Source organism: Saccostrea echinata, unplaced genomic scaffold (genome assembly GCF_033153115.1).
Source record: "Saccostrea echinata isolate AGI-Se365-2 ecotype Australia unplaced genomic scaffold, CSIRO_AGI_Sech_v1 ptg000029l, whole genome shotgun sequence".
Classification (NCBI taxonomy): domain Eukaryota; kingdom Metazoa; phylum Mollusca; class Bivalvia; order Ostreida; family Ostreidae; genus Saccostrea; species Saccostrea echinata.
The window spans coordinates 17375380-17397227 of NW_026889778.1; the positions used below are offsets into that span (position 1 = coordinate 17375380).

Genomic DNA, 21848 nt, shown 5'->3' on the forward strand with positions numbered 1-21848 from the left:
TGTCTTGTCATTTATCAAACTTTTGCTGCCGGAAGAGACTGATATCATAAACGTGATTCATTCTAATTCTGGAATGTTTAATTCTTCCTGGACCCTAGGAGAATATTTACAGTTATAGTTTTGGGCTTGTATGTGAGCTCGACATATATGTTCACTCGTAAACGGTAAACAATTAGTTCATTTGATGTTTAATGCTTTTGTACAGATTTGGACAGCCTAAAATAAAATGTACACAGGAAGAAACAAGACCTTTCAGTTAAAACTGAAAGGCGGCTTTCAGTGACTTTTCAGTGGCCATTTAGTCACTGAATGGCAGGTACATTTCAGTGACCTTTCAGTTACCTTTCAGCCACAATTCAGGTACCTTTCAGTCACCATTCAGCGAACACATTTCAGTCATCTTTCAGTGACCTTTCCATTGCCTTTCAGTGACCTTTCCGTCGTCTTTCAGTGACCTTTCAGTCGTAATTCAACTACCTTTTCATCGGCTTTTCATTAGTTTATCAGTAGTTAATCCTTAAATTTTTTGAAATAAAATAATTCACATTTTTAAATGTGTTTCTAATTGAACATAAAATTAAGATAAATAGAACTGGTAATGGTTAGATGTTCAATCGTCTTTAAATTGTTTACTAAAATGTTAAATTGTAATTATTAACTATAACATTTATGTCTACATGTAAATATAATTTTATAAACATTAAAGATTACAATTCAACTGTGGACTCATAAAATTCAAAATGATTTTCGAATTTCTAATTTGTTTCATGAAAATTGATCTAGAAAAAGAAAATTATTCAAATGATGAAAAATAATATTCGTATCAGAATTTAATTAACAGGAATAGAATTGTCTTTTTTTTTTTTTCTTTCTGTAAAATCTCTAAATCTGTTTTGAATATTTTCACAAGCTGATTCAATTTGATAAGTTGTTAAATGAATAAACAGATAGTCAATCTGAAAAAAAAAAATCGAGGATATCGGTCAAAATGCTCTATAAATTAAAAAGAAAAAAGTTTTTTCTTATTTTTTTTTTTCAACTCTAAAATAGTTTTGCCTGCACGACGTGCAATTCGAATTACTTCCCTTTGTGTCGCTAGTTCAAACGACCATAACGACATAAGATTTTGGTTCAATATTCATTCCATGTATAACATTTAAAATTAACAAATACAGTGTCTAAATATTCAAACATATTAATCTTAAAAGAAAGAAATTAATTAGGAATCTTTTCCTAACTTAATAATATTTACAGCTACGATGAGGTTTTGGGGTGTGTTTAAAACATTTAACGATTTTCAAATTTGATAAATGACCAAGAGATATTATATTTCGATACTGAATAAAAAAACTTAAACAGAAATGAAAGTTCTGAAGAACAAAGAGAGTTCAAAACAAACGGAAATTGACGATTTTTTTCAAGTGAAACGTAAAAAATGACACATTTGATTAAGTATTTATTTACCACTCTTTGTTTATATCTATGTAATTTTTAACTTGCTATAACGGTTCAATTTTCTCCAATCCGGATGTTGTCTAATCCGGCCAAAAATTTTGGAACCACTGGTCGCCGGATTAGACAAGTTTTACTGTATTCACGTTCGATATTGTCAAAATTTTACACAATACATGTTGTCTAAATTAGCCTTTACTAAACAGTTCTAATACATGTAATAAGAATATGAAGTCCGCCGACAACCTGTAGTATACGTAATGACTCTTCACATGCCCCATGTGCTAAAAATAGTGCCAAGCGACTTCTAATACAATAAATAATTATAATAAAAAAAAAAACGGGGCGGGATACTTTGAGAGGGACGACAGAGGCCCTAGGGAGTTATGACATAAAATTTCATTGCAAAAGCTCAAAGGCTTCTTGAGATATCGCCCGGAAACGAAAGTGTTACACACAGACGGAATGTATGAATTTATGACCTTGAACTTTGACTTTTTGACCAATAGGGGTCTTTCTTAGGCCACAGAGAGTTGCTATGTAAAATTTCATTGCAAAAGCTCAAAGGGTTCTTGAGATATCGCGCGGAAACGAAAGTGTTACAGACAGACAGAAATACAGACGGACGGACGGACAGACAGACAGACCCAAATTAATATCCCCCACTTTCAGTAAAAGCGGGGGACAATATACATGTACCCATGTCATACAGTACCGACCGGACACAACCTAACACCAGAGCGAACCCAAAGCGCACCCCGGGTTCGCTTCCTGGGTTCGCTCGGGGTCCGCTTTCAGAAAATTTGGGACCGGTCTGGGTGCGCTTCGGGTTCGCTCTGCGTTCGCTCGGGGTCAGCTCTGGGTCCGCTAGAGCGAACCCGGCGTTTGCTTTCCGGGTTCGCTTTACGCACTCATGCGTGAAGCGGACCGCGCCGCTTAAATCTTGCCGCCAGTAAGCCCCGCCCCTTGTATATTCCAAATACAGTAGTGAAATCTATCATTACTGTTTTTATGGCGATCGACACATGTACATGTAAGTGACAATATGGAGAACGTTGATATAAATTTTCAAGAATTTCACCGTACATTCGACGTAGAATTATTACTTTTATTTTTCTTAACTTACAAGCTAAGTATATCTCGAAAGAAAAAAGAAGAAAAGGTGTTAAATTTATTTTCGATGTATCGGATGGAGTTTAATTGATATGAGTATCTTAATAAAAAAAAGCTTTCAAAGTCATTTGTTTACATTATTCGTGCGTTTTGAAATAATTTAGAACTTCCAATTGTAATTGCAATTCCTAAATCGTAATTTAAATTTTTGAAAGACAAACAACTGAATTATGATCTTATCTATGAAATAGCTGAGACATACTGTACAAGTATAATGCTAAGTTTTCATATTTAGCAGTTTACATTTAAGCTAGGTTGTCGTCCATTACATGTATATGTAGGTCGTGATAATCACTAAAAATTCTCATACAGTGTAACTTGAGTTTCGTTTTACAGATCATTTATAATTTACTTCCATGCTATAAATCATTGTTTTATAAGGCGAGTTTAACGGGGGACTTATAAAAAAAAACCAACAACAACAACAATCAAAAAACCAAAACAAACAAACAAACAAAAACTAATAACTGGTCCACTGATAAGAATATATTATTTTTTAAGTTGTTTTCAAATACATGTGAATGATCATTTGAATAGTTTGTGTTCCTTACTGGTTCATGCCCCCCCCCCCCCACTACATATACATGTACATACTGGAGCGGCATGTTAAGAAACAAAATCCTAAATGTTTAAAAATAAATAAAGACAGGAAAGAAAACAAACAAAACAAGAAATCAACAATTGTAAACTCGCATGATGAAGTAGATGAAATTAAGATGATAACGCCCGATGTTTGTTTTCTTATTGTTTTATTTCGATGAGCCCCCACTCCTCTCCGTACTCGAATTGTTTCCTATGGGCCGGTTGTAGCGATTTTAATTTCAAATAATATACAGTGCTCTCTTTCTCTCTCTCTCTCTCTCGTAAAGCTATTTTACTGATTTTCAGCATTCAGGTGGCAGCAAATTACATGAACATGTACTCCTCATGCAACGTACCAAAGAACTATGACGTTTCCAAATTCAAAAATCAAAAAAAAAAAAAAATAATAATAATAAAAATAATAATAATAATTATTGAATTTCTCATTGATAACTTGCCCAGACGAGGTACATGTAACTTAAGGGGCATCGAATGTTGGGGGAGTATATACTCAGGTATACCGTGACCATGGAGACAGTATACATCCAGCTAACAAGTGTCAATTAAAAGAAAACCACCACAATTGCTCTTAGCACCCGCAATATCTTCGACAAAGGTGGATAATTACCGACACGTGACGACCTTGGCTTCACTTTGAAACTATAATTATTAAAGTGTTAAAATGAAATAATTATGACAGTTACAAAGTTCAAATACAGATACCTATGTAATGAAAAAATATATGTACGTTTTCGTATAAAGGTATCTTTGCAAGTTCAATTTACTAATGTTGGAATTACGTATACTTTTCAAGCACAAGTACAAAACGTACCCGTCTAGTATTTTTTTATATCCATAAAAGGTATTTCGAAAATTACATGTAGTACATGTAAGAGGTTCGTGAACATGTAAACCTGCATAATTATATATATCGACGCGAAGGAAAGTGATAAGCATTCTTGCGGTGTTTTTTTTTTTTTTTTTTTTTTTTTTTTTTTTTTTTTTTGTCGTCTGACTTGCAAGTAGTTACAAAATTTCAAAAACATACAATGTAAGGGCTACATGTACATGTAGGATAATTAGAATTGACAAAATAATCTTTACCTATATACCTGTATTTAAATCAAGCTATTTATTAAATTTTGATAAAAGATTAATTAAAAATAAATGTCATAGAAGTTAACAAAATGAGATTTTTTCCTCTAATTTACGTATTGACATAATGCACATTTATGCTGTTCAATGTACATTTAATTTTTTTCATGATCAATTATTAATATCGATAATTTCGATGGTGATCAATATAAATTAAAAAGTGCATGTAGATTGAAATAAAAAATAAAAAATAATTAAATTAAAGCACGTACATGTTCTTATTCTGTATCTTGAGAAAATAAAATTCTATAATTTATCGTAGACCAGTTTTTGTGTGTTTTTTTTTTTAAGTAACAATTGTTATAACCATTATTATCTTCTTTTTTCTATGATGAATTGAAGTACTTATTGTTTGATAAATTTACGCAATACATATTTATATATTAATGGATTTTAAAAATATAAAGAAAATAAATATGTAACTATACATGTAACATGCTACCTGGATAATAAAGATATATAATGTATTAATAGATTTTTAAAATAAAAAATAATGAAAATAGATGTGTAAATATTGCATATTTTCTGGAGAATTAAAATATATAAATATAAAATCATGTTTAAAAATCATATTAATAATATTTTTATTATTCACACTCTTTGCTTGTACAATCTTTAGATTACAAACTGGCATGTTGACTGGTCGATGCGCTGATGGTCAATGCATTTTATCACTTATCCTGATTGTCAGACCTGCTCGGCATGTTGATTGGTCGACGCGCTGATGAGTTAATCGCTAATCCTGATTGACAGCTCTGTTACGCAACACCGAACGCGCGTTCGCTTTCTGGGACCGCTACTGAATTCGGGGTTCGCTTTCTGCGTTCGCTCTGGGTCCGCTCTGGGTTCGCTGCGGGTTCGCTACGGGTGCGCTCCGGGTTCGCTCGGGGTCAGCACTAGCGGGCCACAAGCGAACCCGAAGCGAACCCAGAGAGCGAACCCGGGTTGCGCTCTGGGTTCGCTTTCTGTTAGGTTGTGTCTGGTCGGTACTGTATGTTTATAAACAAAATTAAATTATCAACGAGTCATATGTAACCAAGGTATCCCAGTACGTTATTATAGGTACATTGTATGTGTTTAAAAAAAATATACTTTGAAAGGATCTTCTTTTATCTTCTAACTAAATATAATAGTGAACAATGATTAAATCCCCTTGCAATGACGTTAACCTCTGTGTTCATGAACAGACCACATGTGATCATAAATGTAAATAGGGATATTGTATTCAGAAATGCACGAAACAATATGCATTTTTCTTACTGTACATACCTTTTTCTGTAAAACGCAAAAAAGTTCCATGTTACTGAATGCGTTAAAGAATCAAACAAATATGAGTATCTTGCAAATAATATTTACACATCATTGGGAACAAATACAGTGTATGACTTGTCTTTCAGATGTGCCGGTTAAGCATGAGGCACCAAGAAATTAAAATTATTATGAAAACCGCCATATTCTGGAATTTTTGACATTTAATTTAATTTTGGACATTATTTCAGATTTCAGATGCCATAATTTGACTTATTGGGGTCTTCTTTCCACAATTTCCGCTTGCCTTCTCTCGACCGACTGACTAAAAAAGACCCGACTCTTAAGGCTTTTAAGTCTCTTGGATTTTTTTCCCTAAAATTTATCTCGGAATTTTCTGTATTACGTCAACAACTATTTTTATTTTATTAACGTGTTTGATTCAATGAATAAGAAAGTTCAGTTCTAATGTCGAATTTTTCTTGGAAAGATTTTGCTCCTTTTTTTTTTCCTGAGATTAAAAAAAATATCTTTTCTAAGTTGGCCTAAAAAGACAACGATATGTTCAACATCTTCAAATATACTCACCTTTCCATCATTAAATGAGGATATTATCAAAATGTCAACTGTTTACATGTGCTAAAATCGCACACTAGTTAGAGAATACACACGGCACTAAACTTTACTAAATTCCCGAATGGTTATTGATCGAGGAATTTTTTCGTTAAAATTATTTTGCCGACGACCTGAAATAAGAAGACGTCCATTATTCAAAACCTTATGTGAATCTTTCACCTTGAAATTAGATCAGTCGTAGTGTTGAATTAAAATCATTTGAAATTAATATCACCATAATATATTGATTACATTTAGATAGCGATTTAGCACATTGAAAATTAAAGGGACAAAGTGGTATATTATCTTTCACGTTTACTCTACAATGAAACAAAGACACCAAGACTTTTTTTTAATCAAACCGACCCCATGAGTATTTTTCTTTACAAATCTCCATGCATGGGCTAACGTGAAAAGAAGGAAGTGATACATGTATAACATATGATATCAAAGTAAAAAATAAAAAGAAAAAAAAAATCATTAGAATTTAGAAAGAAAGAAACATTTCGTTGTGTTTCTTTTTCAATCTAACTTTTTTTACATGTGGTATTTTTTGTTATATTTTATTATTTGATGTAATTATAGAAAAATCCACATATTTTTTTTCTCTACTGTCAATTTCAAATGGTTATGACGTCATATATTTACTTGATATACAGCAAAAAAGATGCATATTGATAACATTATTAGATTAGTTACAGATCGATGTGAAAAATGCCAGAAAAGAAGACAAGAATTGGTTGAACCTCTGTTTCTTTCTGGAATACTAAAAATTCAAATTGATTTAAAATATTTAAAACAATTCCAGAGGTCCAAAATAAGAATAAGAACGATATGATAAATAATTTTACATATAACGGATAAGTCACGCATTCGCAAGTTCAAGGAGGAATACTTACGAATTATGTGTTATGCAACAATGCAGAGGGAGTACATCATTTTTTTCTTCAAATTTTTATCTTATTCTACTGTCATCATTTTCTTCCTAAAATGTGAATATGACGAACAGTTATGAATTTCATACACCAAGTCATCAAAACGAAATGTGAACAGGGCATTAACAAGGACCACTTGAAACATCAGAGTTAGGATCAGCTGCTAAGGAGGAGTAAGTAACCTCTGTTGACAGTGCACACCCCTATTGAACCTTATGTATCGTCAGGTATAGAAAGTACTCTCACTAGACGAATATAGTATTAAAGCAATGGCGTAACAAATCAATCAAACATGACAGACATATTACGAGCCGAGTGATGCTAGGTTGTATTTAAAAAAAGGTCATTATAACAAACTTAGAAGTTGCAAAAAATATTACTTTACAGGGGTCGTTTGAATCCTTGTTACATAAACGTATTTGTCAGAAACTTGCCTAGGTTTAAAAAATGATTGTAGCCAAAGCATGTTGTTGCGTATCGAATCGGTTTCAAGACATACATATCATAATTATGCATACGATTTAGGAACATATAATTGCATAAATAAGGGGGTGGGGGTGGGGGTGTTGACGTTGGAAATGTTGAGGTCATCCCTTTTGTTATGCAGATTAAGTAATAGCTAGTCAGAATGGCCATTTCATAAAGAAATGGACGTTATATTATCTATTTTTTAATCAATGTAAAAATTCAAAAGGTTAAAAATAATGAAGAAATAAATAATTCGACATTAATTCCCAATTATACATAATTTACCTATATATAACTCTCTAGTATAATCATTATTTGAATGACAATTTCATTTGACTATCTAAAGAAAAGATGCTATCAAACTATCAACAACATCTAATTTTATTACTTCAAAGAATTATTTAGCGTATCGCTTTTTCGAATCATTTCTATTCACTTTGAGAGTTTGCAATTGCGTAGCCAACGTATTTGTTCGTTTTTGTTAATTAAATTTATTTATTTAAATGCTGTTTTATTCACCATTCAACTTTTTTTAATTGTCATTTTTATTAATATCCTATTGTTTGTGTATGCTTTCATTGTGACGTCATTATTTAACCTCGAAATTTAATTCCTGTATTTTAATTTCCTAGAACAGTAAGAAAAATAATATATTCAATGACATGTAGTAATGGTTTGTTTGATTGTTAAGTGGATTGATCTCTGTCTACATTGATCTGACATAATATTACTCAGAATTCATAAATAAATACCAGACCATATTTTTATGGAACAACATATAGATTTTCAGATTTTTAACGAATCGGAAATTTTCTGCTGGCCAAAAAAAGATGTCCTATTTTCAAAAAATAAACATTTATTTTTTTAAGCCTATAGACACCTTTCTTTAAAGGGAATAGTTGTTCATTTTTTTAGTGTGCCATTCTACATTTGTTTCACATGCCTGCTGGATATTCGCTGCCTTCTATTTTATTTTGTTTTGTTGGATTTCGAAATTGATATCCTTACAAAACCTTTTCTTATTTTGACATATATGACATTAAGGATTGGTCTAATGTTTCCATGTAATATTTGAAGATAACTCAACATCTTTTCGTATGATTATTCAAATTTTCAAGGGACAAATACTATTTCAACTGCCTCATTTAGATGTACCTCAAGTATCTCTTTTAGAATGCATCTAATCATAAAGCATTGCAATTGAAAAAAAAAGATTTAAAATACCAATAAAAATTCAATCAATTTTAATTTGGAAAGAATTGGTGTGTTTTATCAGAGAAAAGAGAATTGTTTATTTTGACAAAATCACTCAGATTAAATCATGAAAAGACATTGGAATTACGGAATATTAAAGAAATCGTCGATCACCTTCTGTATTTTAGAGTAAATCAACAACGCAAAATTAATGGACTGATGTTCATGTCCTTTAAATGTCCTTTGTAACCAGAAACTCTCTCTTTTTTTTTTGGGGGGGGGGGTTTACAGTAACCCGACCCCTATTATTCTTTGTGTTAGGGTGTTTGCTCTAGAATGGCGGATTACGGAGTTGATTCTAACATCGTGGGTTTGAAACCCACTGTGGAACGTAGAGATCGGTTCTTCGGATAAGACTGTATGATCTGTGGTCCTCTGACACAGTAAGTGCTGGTATGATAAGGATCCCACTAAAAGGCCTTAAGTTGATAATATATAAAATGAAAAACTGACAAATTTTGATAAATAAACATATTAGTGACAGCCAATTCTACTCTTCTAAGTATGGTTTCCTTTTTTTGAACAATGTATTTTCTGTATTTGTGAAGAGATAAGCTTCTTTAAAATGCATTTTATTTACTGAGCTTAGTATGGGGCCTGAATTAAACACACTTCAAAAATCATGTCGATTTTCCTTGAAATCCTTAATGATATTAAAAAAAATATTATGAAAGTAAAATTTTGGTTTAAGATATTCATAAACCTGTGTTTTAGAAAATAAAAGAAACTTAAATATTTTCCTAATCTTAAAATTTATTTCCATAAATGATAGTCTCTCATAAATGGTCTAAATCTTTTTAGGCTGAATTTTAGACACTTGTTCTCCTGATTTTCATGTCAGCATACATCAGGGAATATCTATATCCTTTCCAGTGACCCCAGTTCACACCGTCAGCAAGGGATTCATGCTCTCCTTTCAAATATAGGCCATTGAGATTCGCTGTGAGACAAGCTTTGTACCACCAGCCCCCTTTGGTTTGTTTTGCACATTTCTTCTCATTATCACGATCCTTTGTGACAAATTTCATACCATTATGGATAAACATTGAGTTGCCTAAAGAAAAACATTTTTGAGGTTAAAAAACATTAATTGTAATCAGATAATAATTAACATAAAAATGATGACGTAATAAGTTAATAGTTAACATAAAATGATGATGCAAAGGACTTACCAGCGTCTCCTCTATAAAGTGAGACGTTCAAAATAAATCCCGACTCCTCATTTCCAACACTGAATTTCCTGTAGGTGGGTACATACCTCTAATTATTTTTAGAATCGGTAGGAGAAGAAAGTAGTGCAGAAAAAATTACAAGTTCCTTAATTTGCAGACCTGAATTAAAAAAAATGTGATAAGGTATTAAACTGAGCCTCATACTTGTTGATAAGTAGTATGTTCTCTTGCAAAAAAGCTTGGCAGATGTAATTTATCAAGAAGATCAGCAGAATTATTTTATGTATTATAACACCAGTGAGAAGTCTTGAAATCCCCTACTTTCACTTTCATTTTCAGAGGTTAACGCAGACAGACGCATTTTGCCGGAAAACGAATCTGACATGCCACCTCGAGATTTTAACCAAGGAAAGACAACTTGATGTGCTTTGATTTGAGGGGTCACTCAATGCTGAACGAAAATTAGGGACATTGCTATGTGAAGAAACGTTAACATTGCCGCCTATGGGAAAACAATTAGTGGGCTGTACCCATATTGTGGAGCCTATTGGTAAGAGAAAATTCTCACAGATCTTTACTTTGTTTTGAACTCGGTGTTTACTATTATTTCCAATTGTTTAAATTTATGAAAGAAGCAAATTTTAATTTGTTTATACATATTTTGAAACAAATTGATTTGTTTATCCCCCCCCCCTTAGGAACAGACAGCTTATGCTCATATCTCCCATTGTGTAAACATGTAGCATGTAAATTAAATGTATCGATTTTATACAATTTATTAATTCAGAACAGAGAAAAGGAACAATTATTTTAGAAGTACATCCACCACCATTGTTTATTTTCAATACACAAAAATTCACAAGCGAGGTCGGAATCGGTATTCAGTGAAGTTCAAGGTCAAAGTGAAAGTAGAATGGCAGTAAGTTATCAAAACTGCTTAGTGCTACCTAGTGCAGAGTCTTGCAGTATGTAGGTGATATGCATTTGTCATTTTATGGAAGAGATAAAGAAGAAAAAGGTTTCCATGCCTTATTACAATATTTGTAAATGAAAACTTTTATTTTCACGGAATAGAATTACATGAGCGAGGACAATTTACATGTGCATTCTTTCAAAGAAGTCGGTCAGGCTACAGTTCTGTAGAAGTTAAGCAGTGTGAGCGTGAATATGCACACTAACTTTTTTTTTTATATTTTATTAACTGCATTACATGTATTTGTCTACTGTATAATTATTGTCAGTAAACATGCTTTTTACCTGTATTATTAATTTACATGTAATTTAACAATGCTGAGAGTAATTAGTGCAAATTCATAATTTTCAATTGATATCAAATTATGGGCAGAAAAGGAATGTGGTAGGATTTGTGTGTTTGATATCCGTCTGTGAATGTTTTAGGTGCTTTTTGATGCTGATTAATTATTGCACCATTTTTTAAATTTAATTTTTTTTATTAGGATCATGGTGATAGTCAGGACAACTTCGAGGTTCATGCAGATGGTGTTTAAAGCTATCAGTCAGTAAAAACAAACTCATTTGAACACATCTTGAGTCTTCACATGTAAAATGATGGCAGTACTTTTAATATGTAAGTTGAATTTTCTAAAGCTTCTTTTTGTGTGTATGTGTGTGTGTATTAGGGGGTTGGGGGGGGGGGTTGTGTTAAAGCTTAGAAAATGTAGATTTTAAATGAATATTTGAGCTATGAAAGTGACCATCAAACTAATCTGTACATGTATGCTATATATATTTTACAGCTAATATATTTTAAAAAGAATTTCAAAACAATTACATTCATAGTGTTGTGTATGATAAAATATTAAGATTAACAAATATAAGAGTTGAAATTTCTTTAATATTTGTCAGTCAGAATGAGCGACTTGTAAGGAAATTCAAAATTTTCAAAGTTCTCTTTCATTTTCCTACAAATTACAAAATGGTTACCATGGAAACAAAACATTTTCTGTAGACTATTTATTTGATCTGCTCATGCAAGTATTTTTATCATTTTATAGTTGTAATGAATATTTTAGTTCTAATTTCATCTTTAATTAAAAGTACGGGAAAAGTAACATTACATGTGTAATAAGCAATCCATTATTATGATGTAATTATGACGTCATAGATGAGTGAACTTGCATTGGCGTAAAAATTGCTTTGAAACAGATGAATGTATACAAGAATATAAAGGCTTATAACTTTTTTTATTCCTACACCAATTTTCCTGAATGATACATCAATGGACAGGAAATAATCAGTACTTTCTATTTTTACCACTTTCGGGGTATTTGTAAACTTAATTTTTTTGTCAATCATGTAGAAACAATGAATTCAAGGGTGAGGGATGATAAAATTTTGTGCAAAAATGCATTGATTTTTTGAAATAAGAGAAATGGACCCATATGAATGCTTGATTATGATTTTGCTTGATGTATTTAAAGTTTTGAAAGAGAATAACAATGGTATAAGTACATTAATAGGCTAACCGATGACTTAAAATTTGGGTGCAGTTGTGGCTAGATGGAAGCATTTTAAAAGAATTTTGCATATAGAACTGTGCATGGTGTAAAATCTTTATTAATGATTGAATTTTCCTGAAATTTGGCATAATGTCACTACATAGTCTGCAGTATGACTTATGATGTAAAATGTTGTAAAATCCAGAAAATACTTTTTCATATTGGGTACATACCTCTAATTATTTTTAGAATCGGTAGGAGAAGAAAGTAGTGCAGAAAAAATTACAAGTTCCTTAATTTGCAGACCTGAATTAAAAAAAAATGTGATAAGGTATTAAACTGAGCCTCATACTTGTTGATAAGTAGTATGTTCTCTTGCAAAAAAGCTTGGCAGATGTAATTTATCAAGAAGATCAGCAGAATTATTTTATGTATTATAACACCAGTGAGAAGTCTTGAAATCCCCTACTTTCACTTTCATTTTCAGAGGTTAACGCAGACAGACGCATTTTGCCGGAAAACGAATCTGACATGCCACCTCGAGATTTTAACCAAGGAAAGACAACTTGATGTGCTTTGATTTGAGGGGTCACTCAATGCTGAACGAAAATTAGGGACATTGCTATGTGAAGAAACGTTAACATTGCCGCCTATGGGAAAACAATTAGTGGGCTGTACCCAGGTTGCATATCGAGTGTTTCCAGAAAAATCCTTCAAGTCGATTCGTAACGTGTAATTCCCGGATTCTGTGATTGTGTGGATTTTTTCATTTCCTGTTAAGAAAAAAATATGATAAAAGAAAATCATACAGTTTTCATTCAAAAATCCTTTGCCTGGTAATGATACAAATAAACACCGAGAGGATTACGTAATACTAACATGTTCATTATGCGTCTGAAAGAAGAACCTCCGATATTTTTTTTTTTTTAATTAGAAACTAAACACATAGGGAATACTATATTCTTAATTGTTTCATTATATTAAAAACTTATAAAATAGAAAACTAGAAAACAGATGAATCTCTACAATGATTCTAAATTGAATATTAATACCCAAATTATTTCTTGTCTCAAAAAATCCTCATATGCTAAGTATATACTGTCATTGCTTGAATTTAGTAAAATTTATATCTTTTTCTAAAGTAAGAATTCTTATTTACAGTTCAGGAACATTTCAATAGTTTTTATTAGAAATATAGATATCCTAATCAAGTGAAACTGCACAATTAACTTTCCACCGAAAAAGTTTTCCAATGACTTGAAAAATTAGTCTAGTTAAAAAAAACATGAAAAAAAAAACAACAAGAATTATCCACAAGTTCTATACCTAGCCAAAACTCATTTGACAGATTTCCGAATCCAGTTTTGTAATCATCCCAGGTCCTGAAGAAATTTTCAGATCCATCCTGTCTTCTTTGTATAACCTTGAGAAAAAACAAAAAGTAAATAAAACATGAACAGTTATTGCTAATTTGATTTACTGATATATAAAAGCTACTTTTGCTTCTTAATGCTTAAGGAAGAGTATCGAGTTGATCAATTTCATTTGCAGTAAGGAAAAGCCAAGCCGTTTATGGGATTGAACAGCCCGATATTTGTTTTTCTATTGACATTTTTAAACTTTATGTGTACTTTATTCTCTCAAGACCTAAAATGAGTTAAAAAAGAACTATAATAAATAATAGTCTTATCAAGAGAATTGTTGTTGGCTATATTCCTGTATATGAATCCTTATTTATTGGAAAGAAAGCTATGTATTCGACTGTGATGTGAAAGGTTTCAACAAACGTGAATATGTCATTTCAGTGTTATGGAAAATAAAATCACTTTTACATTTTGGAGAAAGCTGAATATAAGATATTTTTTTTTTGAATTCATCACAATAATGAGTCAACAACTGTATGGATTATAAAGGGTGGGAAAATACATTAAAAACGTCCCCGTTGTCCATTTCAATGAGATGTTAAGTGTTAATTACCGTCCATCCACCACCGTCTGTCTGCTGATCACAGAAAACCTGGAATCTAGATCCTTTCTTTGGGAAAATTGTGTACACCTTACTTTCTCTGTAACCTTTTTGCAACAGGTCCTGACAGTCTCTTGGATGAAATACACTACACGTGTCTGTGGGAAAAAATGTTACAATATGGCCCACTTTATATAACTTAAATGCTTGTTTAGAGGGGAAAAAAACAAAATTGAATTTTGAAAAATTACAAAGAGGGTTTTAAGATTTCATAAGTAACCACATTTCCTATTTAATGGAACAAATAGAATTAAAAGAAAATAATCAGATAAATTATATTAAAAATAGGAAGAACTAATGCGATGTAATTCAGATTTGCTTGAAAATTATCTTAAAATATACATATATATTAGATGAATCATTTCTGTATACTTAAAATTATACTGCTTGCAGGATATTTTTTTTGTAGCTCTCTTAAGGAGGGATTCTTCTCTTATTCTGCTCATATTTCTTGTATTTAAAAATAAATGAAATTTTCATAGATTCAAGAAGACAATATCACTAAGTGATGGTATCAATTAGATTAAATTTGACCGTTTTATTTCAGAAAAAAAGGTCATGTCAAGGTCATTATCTTTTTCCTTGACATTTAGAGGAGAACATTACTGTTGCTAATCATGTGATGCCTACTTCTATTTTAAAAGACAAAATGTTTTTCTTTTTGCACAAAAAGATGTTACCATATCGGGTCTATCAGAAGATTCTACCAAATTAATTGACATTACTTAACTTAAATAGATATTGGCTAATCCGGATTTCCTCTGTTTTTCTTAATTTTTTAGGATATATTAGTTATTTTTATATACTTCTTATATTTAAATATTTCTTATTTTTACATATGGTAAAGTAGTCATATAAATATACAAAATGATACAAAAACAAAAAGCTTTGACCGTTTAGTAAGAGAGAAAAAACACTTTTTACTGATTTTTTGCTCAAATCTGATTTAAAGTTGGAGGCCTTCAAAAGCTTACAAGATTGTAGTTTGTTCAGAAAATCATTTTCATTTGCTATGTTTTAAAACTTTAGGACATTATTATTAATTTAAGTTACATATCAAAATTTCTTCAAGTCTTTGATTGTTTTTAAAAATTAACCACATGTAATGTTCTGTAAGTGATTTTGATAGGCAGAAAAGGAGATATTTTCAGTTGCGCCAAAAATATGGTCCCTTATGGATTTCAAACTCAGTTTACCATTTCTATTTAAAATTGTACAATTATGACGAGTAAAAAAAATATGATCTTTTGAATACATTAAAGCTAAGTTTATAAGACATGCAAGCAAATATACTTGGAATATTTTGTCTAGTCAGAAACCAGACAAGAATCCCTCCTTAACTAAGAATTTAATCGCGGTATAAACACGGAAACACCTGTTTACATTAAAAATCCCTAGAATTATTTTAAAAATTTATTTTAAAATGATTTTTTTTAATTTAAAGATTAAACATATCTTTGCTTTGTGGTCATTTGTAATGGTGGTTGTGATTGATTGATTTTTTTTTTTAATTTTTAATCATATGATAGAGGTTTCAGATTATAACAGTGATATTTTTAAAAGATGTCATGTCTGATAATTTTTTTTAATTCCAAATTGAGGCAAATTTGCTTGATTGACAATTTATGGAAAGTCCTTATTTTATGTTGGCATCAGGGGTAAGTGTATGCAATAAATTACGTTTAGAATACTTGGATTAAAAATAATATTATTAATAATGATATTTTTACTAAATTTCAAATGATTTTTGCAAATCTACCTGTTAAATTGTTTTGTTATTTTAATTTAAATAAATGTGTAAATTTAATTTTCAAGAGAACAATTCTATTTAGAAGGACACAAAGCAAATATTAGTTGCGTTTTGTACGATTTCATACTCTTAGATAAAGGTTCGTTATCTTCACCTTTTTCATATCAACAAAATATTTACATTTTGGTTACAAGGGCGTAATACATTCAATATTAACGTGGTTATTGATTCAGCTAAACTGTGGGCATGTCTTATTTAAACATAATATCAAATACAATCAAAATATGCAATTAAAACAGAATACATGTATATTCACACAAATCCAAGAAACGAAATTTGTTTTACCTCCTCCACACCTCCATACTAAATCACGTATCAACATCAATTCTTCTTTCATTTCTCTGATATCTTCTTTTGTAGCCAATTCTTTGTAATTTATCATTCCTGGAATTTCTCCAATTGTCACAGTTTCATTTCGATTGTAATTACCTTGCTGGTTTTTAAAAAGTTCTGAGGCAAGTTTCACAAGTGTAAAAAAGGAATTCTTCACCGTCACACATGGGTCAGTTGGTTCAGGTATATTTGCAATTGTAGCAGGAACGAAAAACAGTACAAATAGTACGATGCTCATTTTATTGCTCATCTTTTGTGATCTAGTATGCAATCAAAATTCAAAACAGTTTGGTGGACAGATATAAAGTGCAATTTAAAAATAGGCCTCTATTAGATTAGTTTTTGTTACATATTCACCTTGAGCTGAACACCTTCAATTTATAGCATAATTTAAAAACAACAAATAAAGGAATCAATTGACAATATGATAGTTTAATCTGAGGAATTAAATTAATAACAAAAATTAGAATTTTCCACTTACTTTTAGTATATTCAGTTTGTAAAATGCATCAAATACGTGAAGTACAATTAGAGCGCTTGTTTTATTACCTTTCGCTCTAACGATCGTGACGTTCTTTGATAGAACTATGCATCATATTTGTTGCACAGGTGGTGAAAAATCATGAGTAATTTCTAAAATCACATGTAATTTCAAAAATCATGTCTAATTCCTCACTTCAGCTGAATGCCTCTTGTAGATCATTGCAGCGCTTTTACCTCTGAGCTATTATACATTGACTGATAATTACGGACTTTTTAACCAAGTCAATTCTGGCTTATTGTAGAAAGTCTCATCCGGGACTCAACATAGGTCTTCGAGCGTAATTTGCATTTGCTCTAACCACCTAGCTTTTGAGACCTAATATAAAGACTAATATTCACATTCAATCCAATTCATAGTTAACATTTTTCGACCTTGCTGTTCAATAGAGGATATTTTTTATTCTTTTTTTTCATGCAGGAAACGTCGATTTCTAAATGGATCGAGTTTATAATTGAAAACTTTATTACAAATGTTGATTTTATCTTAAATGTACTCTATAGCATTAAGGCCAGAATGAAAAAAAAAATCCACATAAGGAAGGGGAATTAGAAATGCTAATAAACATAAATAAAAACTCGTAGTGATATAACATTGCATATTGGTATTATTTAGGTATGGTGGTATTTAGAACGTCTTATAGATGTTTTATCAACCACTCAATTTCCCTTTTTGAAACAGATGAATTACAATGGGTTAAATCAATGTCAATATACTTTTAAGTATCTGGATCATCTCTTGTCTGAATGGTCAACATCTTATTCATTGTCATTGATTTTGAGAAGACATTAAATTGTAACATTGAAAAAAATATTTTTTATTTCCAATTAAACACTCCTCTGACAATAGTGTTTTTTTTTTTTGGGGGGGGGGGGATAACCACAAAACAATTAGTAAGAAATAACTACATTTATTTTGAATGGCAACATATAAAACAAGAGATTTTAGGGTTTTAACGGTCACCTGAGTGTAATATAACAATTTAGAGGATCCATAGAGTATAAAATAAACTGATAGATGAAGCTTTGTTGCCCAAATGAAAGAAAAAAATAGGATGATCAGGATCAATGATATAATAAGTCAAGTATTATGTAAAAACTCATAAATTAAGTTCTAATATGTCCTCCATTTATCCTCTATTTATCACTATCACCATTTAGACTTTTGACAATTTATTAGTGCTTCTGTACTATTTAAAACCCCATTACCCCTCACTTTGGCATCCCTTGGTCTTCTAAGTACATTAGATAAGAAAAATATTTCTTCTTTTTTTGTCTCGTTCTTATTCATCTCTTATTTCACAAGTCTGCCTAATATTGAAGGTATGAGGGTGCTTTTTGTATTATAAATGTACAAGAAAAATTCCTGCATAATTCTCATTCCATTAACCTCTCAAATGCATTATTGTCATTGAATAATCATCAGAAGTGAATTACAAAGGGGAATAACATCCCTCAGTAGAATACTAATTAATAGACACTTGGCCAAGACCAGAAAACTTGACCAAATGGTCCATATGTTCAAAAATCTTGTTAAAATATCCTTGCTTTTGAAATTTGATAAAATAACACAGGTAATGTCTACAATGTTTTTTTTTTTAATCTATTCTAATACTGATTTCTTAAGGATGAAGAAGAATACGCAATTATTTTTTTTTATGAGAGTGTTCTTTGCATAATTGTACTTTTTTCCCATTTAGTTGTATGACAAAAGCAGAGGCATAACTCTGGTTTCCTCCTCGGATGTTTTACTTCCGGTATAGTTTCCTCAGCTATCAAATCCAAATGAAAATTTGTGCTTTATGTCAATATTTGTTTCTGATCTGTGCATGTTTAAGATCGACATCACTGTTGCTGTTGTTCTGTCTGGTGTGCGTTAATTTCATTTTTTTTCTGATCAAAGCAATCATTGCGGCAATAAATACCAAGTATTGAAATTGCCGTCACTGAATATCCAATAAAATAATTTCCTATGTAAAACACCCAAATGTAGTCTTCATATAAAACTTGCTTTTATGATGAAAGTGTGACCAAGGAAATTATGTGTAAAAATGTATGTGCTAATCCGGGACAAATCGTAGACAATGATAAAAGAGTCACCGGCCAGTTTGAACTTAGGGTGTCAAAGGACGTCAGAGGGTAAGACTTGACTAAACATTTATCTCCTGGACAAATCAAATAATTGATTTTTTTTTTTTGGTTGTTGTTGTTATTTAACGTCCATCCGGAGAATTTTTCACTCATATGGAGACGCCACCACTTGCAGATGGAGAGCTGCAAATTTAGACCTATTCTCGGCACTCAAGCCATTGAGCAGTGAGGGATCTTTTTCGTTGCAACATCTACTGCGACACGGGGCCTCAGTTTATACGGTCTCATCCGATGGACCGGTCTCCACGTCCCACAGTGGGATTCGAACCCGCGACGTAAAGATCAACTCTTCACTACGTGACTCTAGAGCAGACGTTCTACCACTGTGCCACGCAGGTGACAAGTTCCTTTGTAAATGTTATGTAATTATGTGTAATTTGTTGTTTTGTACATTTTATTCAGTTATCGGCTGGCTTTCGTCAAGACGGTCACGATGAACAGTGCTTTCGTCCGCTATATGGCGGAGCCTGTCCACTTTGTTAATAAATTGTTATAGCTGTATATTTGGAGTCCCGTCTTACAATTGACATCTAGGGTTAAATTCTGGTAATTTTATTAACATCCTTCGTTTGTCTTTTACATGTATATGTGCTTCCTCTCGTCACTGAGCAGCAAAGAACCATTTCAACTACTGCTGTATATTTGGAATAAATAAGGGCGAGTCTTACAGGCGGTAAGATAAAATGGGGTCCTCTTCAGGCTTGAGTGGAGGCGAACGCCGAATTCGCTCTAGCGGACCCAGAGCTGACCTCAAACGAACGCTCAGCAAACCCAGAGCACAACCAAAGCAAACCCATTTTTTTTATTAATCAGTCGCTCATTTAAACCATAATTTGATTAAGAGCATTAAATATAGTAATGAACAAAGTTCTATAATGTCAATGTAGGTAAATACGTGTTATAAGACGACAAATCAAATTGCATTGAGAGAGCGAGTTTCTTCTTTTTCGCCGCTTCTCCCTCGCTAAAGTGGCTTTTAACAGGTTAATTTACTATGTTTAAAGTTTTTGCAAATTTTCTCTCGCTGACATTTAAAAAAAATAAAGTTTGGCATCCAACCTCATCGGCAAAATCAGTGATTTGGTCGTCCATAAAGCAGAATAAAGTTTGTATCGCGTATATTCTAGTAAAATCAACTTGAACAACTGATCAGCCATTGTCACCTTTGACGTCACATGGTCACGTGATCCCTACAAATCCCTTTGTTATCAAAACTATGCTTCAAACGTAAGTACGTCTTAACATGGAGGTATCCCATGCTACCTTAAAACTAATGGCATTTCATTTAACATTTAAGGAGATCTATAATGTTTGGTATAAATACTAAGTTAAAGAGATCCAAACATAGCAGAATAGAACAATTTTAGTTTTAAAAAAATAAAAAAACAAAGTTTAATGAAGAGTATATACATGTACATCTTTAAATGTATAAGAAGTCCATGTAAACATATAAACTCTTTTAATACTTTTACAATATTATAGTATATTGTTTCACATACACGCTTAAGTCTTAGATAATAGAACAGGTAGAATTGACGGAATTTCGTTGCAGGATCAGTATAATCTTTGCAATCTTAAAACCCTCAAAATCCATTTCCAATCCCCGCCCGAACCCCCACCAAGTCTTTGCCAGTCTAAGGCTTCCAGCCCCTATAGTTTTGCCTTACTTGGATTTAAAGTCAAGCTACGCCCCTGGAGTACTTACACTTAACTGGCATAGGCAGGTTAATTATCAACATCGTCAAATTCACTAACCTTTCCTTCATTACCTGTGTATATTATCGAAATTAAAACTGAATTTTACAGGAGTTAAAATCGCACACTGGACTAAGAGTAAAACCCAAGAATAAACTTAACTGAATTTCTAAATGGTTATGGGTCAAGGATTTATACGGGCCCCGCATGGATTTGAGGGTGCCCTATAGTTATCACTTTTTCTGTCTGTCTGTCTAGCTGATTGTCTGTCTGTCTTCCGTCCACATTTTTTTTTTGTTTTCTAATAACTTTTTTATGAATGACTAATTCAGTTCAAAATTTGGTGTGTTGGTTGAATAGGCAGTAAGACATATTTTCATACTAAGTTTGGTTCCCTATGCCATCCGATTTCCAGCTGGGGTGGAGGGGTAGATTCCTTAACTTTATATAAGAATGAATGGACAAAGAGAGATAACTGCTTGGAATATTCCTAATGTAAACTCTGAAAGCTGCAATGAGCCCCGTGGGATTAATTAACTTTCCTCTTCAAGAAAATCTAAAGCTTTATCTTTATCTGTCACATTGAGATTAATTAACACCTCTGTCTGCAAAGGGATATTGCATACAATGTCAAAGTCCACAAAATAAAAACTAAAGACGGATAAAATTTCAAGACCACAATACTCAATTGAGCATGTCATAAAATATGTAGAAACAACAACGAGATGAATCTCTGCCGTTCAGTTAACTGAAAGGTTACTAAAAGTTTTTACTGAAAGGT

The 21848-nt window shown here is 31.8% G+C and overlaps 1 protein-coding gene across 1 annotated transcript; it reads right to left on the bottom strand.

The window, feature by feature from the left end:
- Positions 1 to 9691: 9691 nt before the first annotated feature.
- On the bottom strand, positions 9692 to 16897 carry LOC133195037 (ryncolin-1-like). The gene is made up of 6 exons (XM_061330923.1): positions 16634 to 16897; positions 14491 to 14636; positions 13840 to 13936; positions 13192 to 13286; positions 10055 to 10142; positions 9692 to 9936 (listed from the first exon to the last, which is right to left on the bottom strand). The coding sequence occupies exons 1-6, from the start codon at positions 16728 to 16730 to the stop codon at positions 9692 to 9694; spliced, it is 768 nt and encodes a 255-aa protein (XP_061186907.1). The 5' UTR covers positions 16731 to 16897.
- Between the last annotated feature and the right edge of the window lie 4951 nt (positions 16898 to 21848).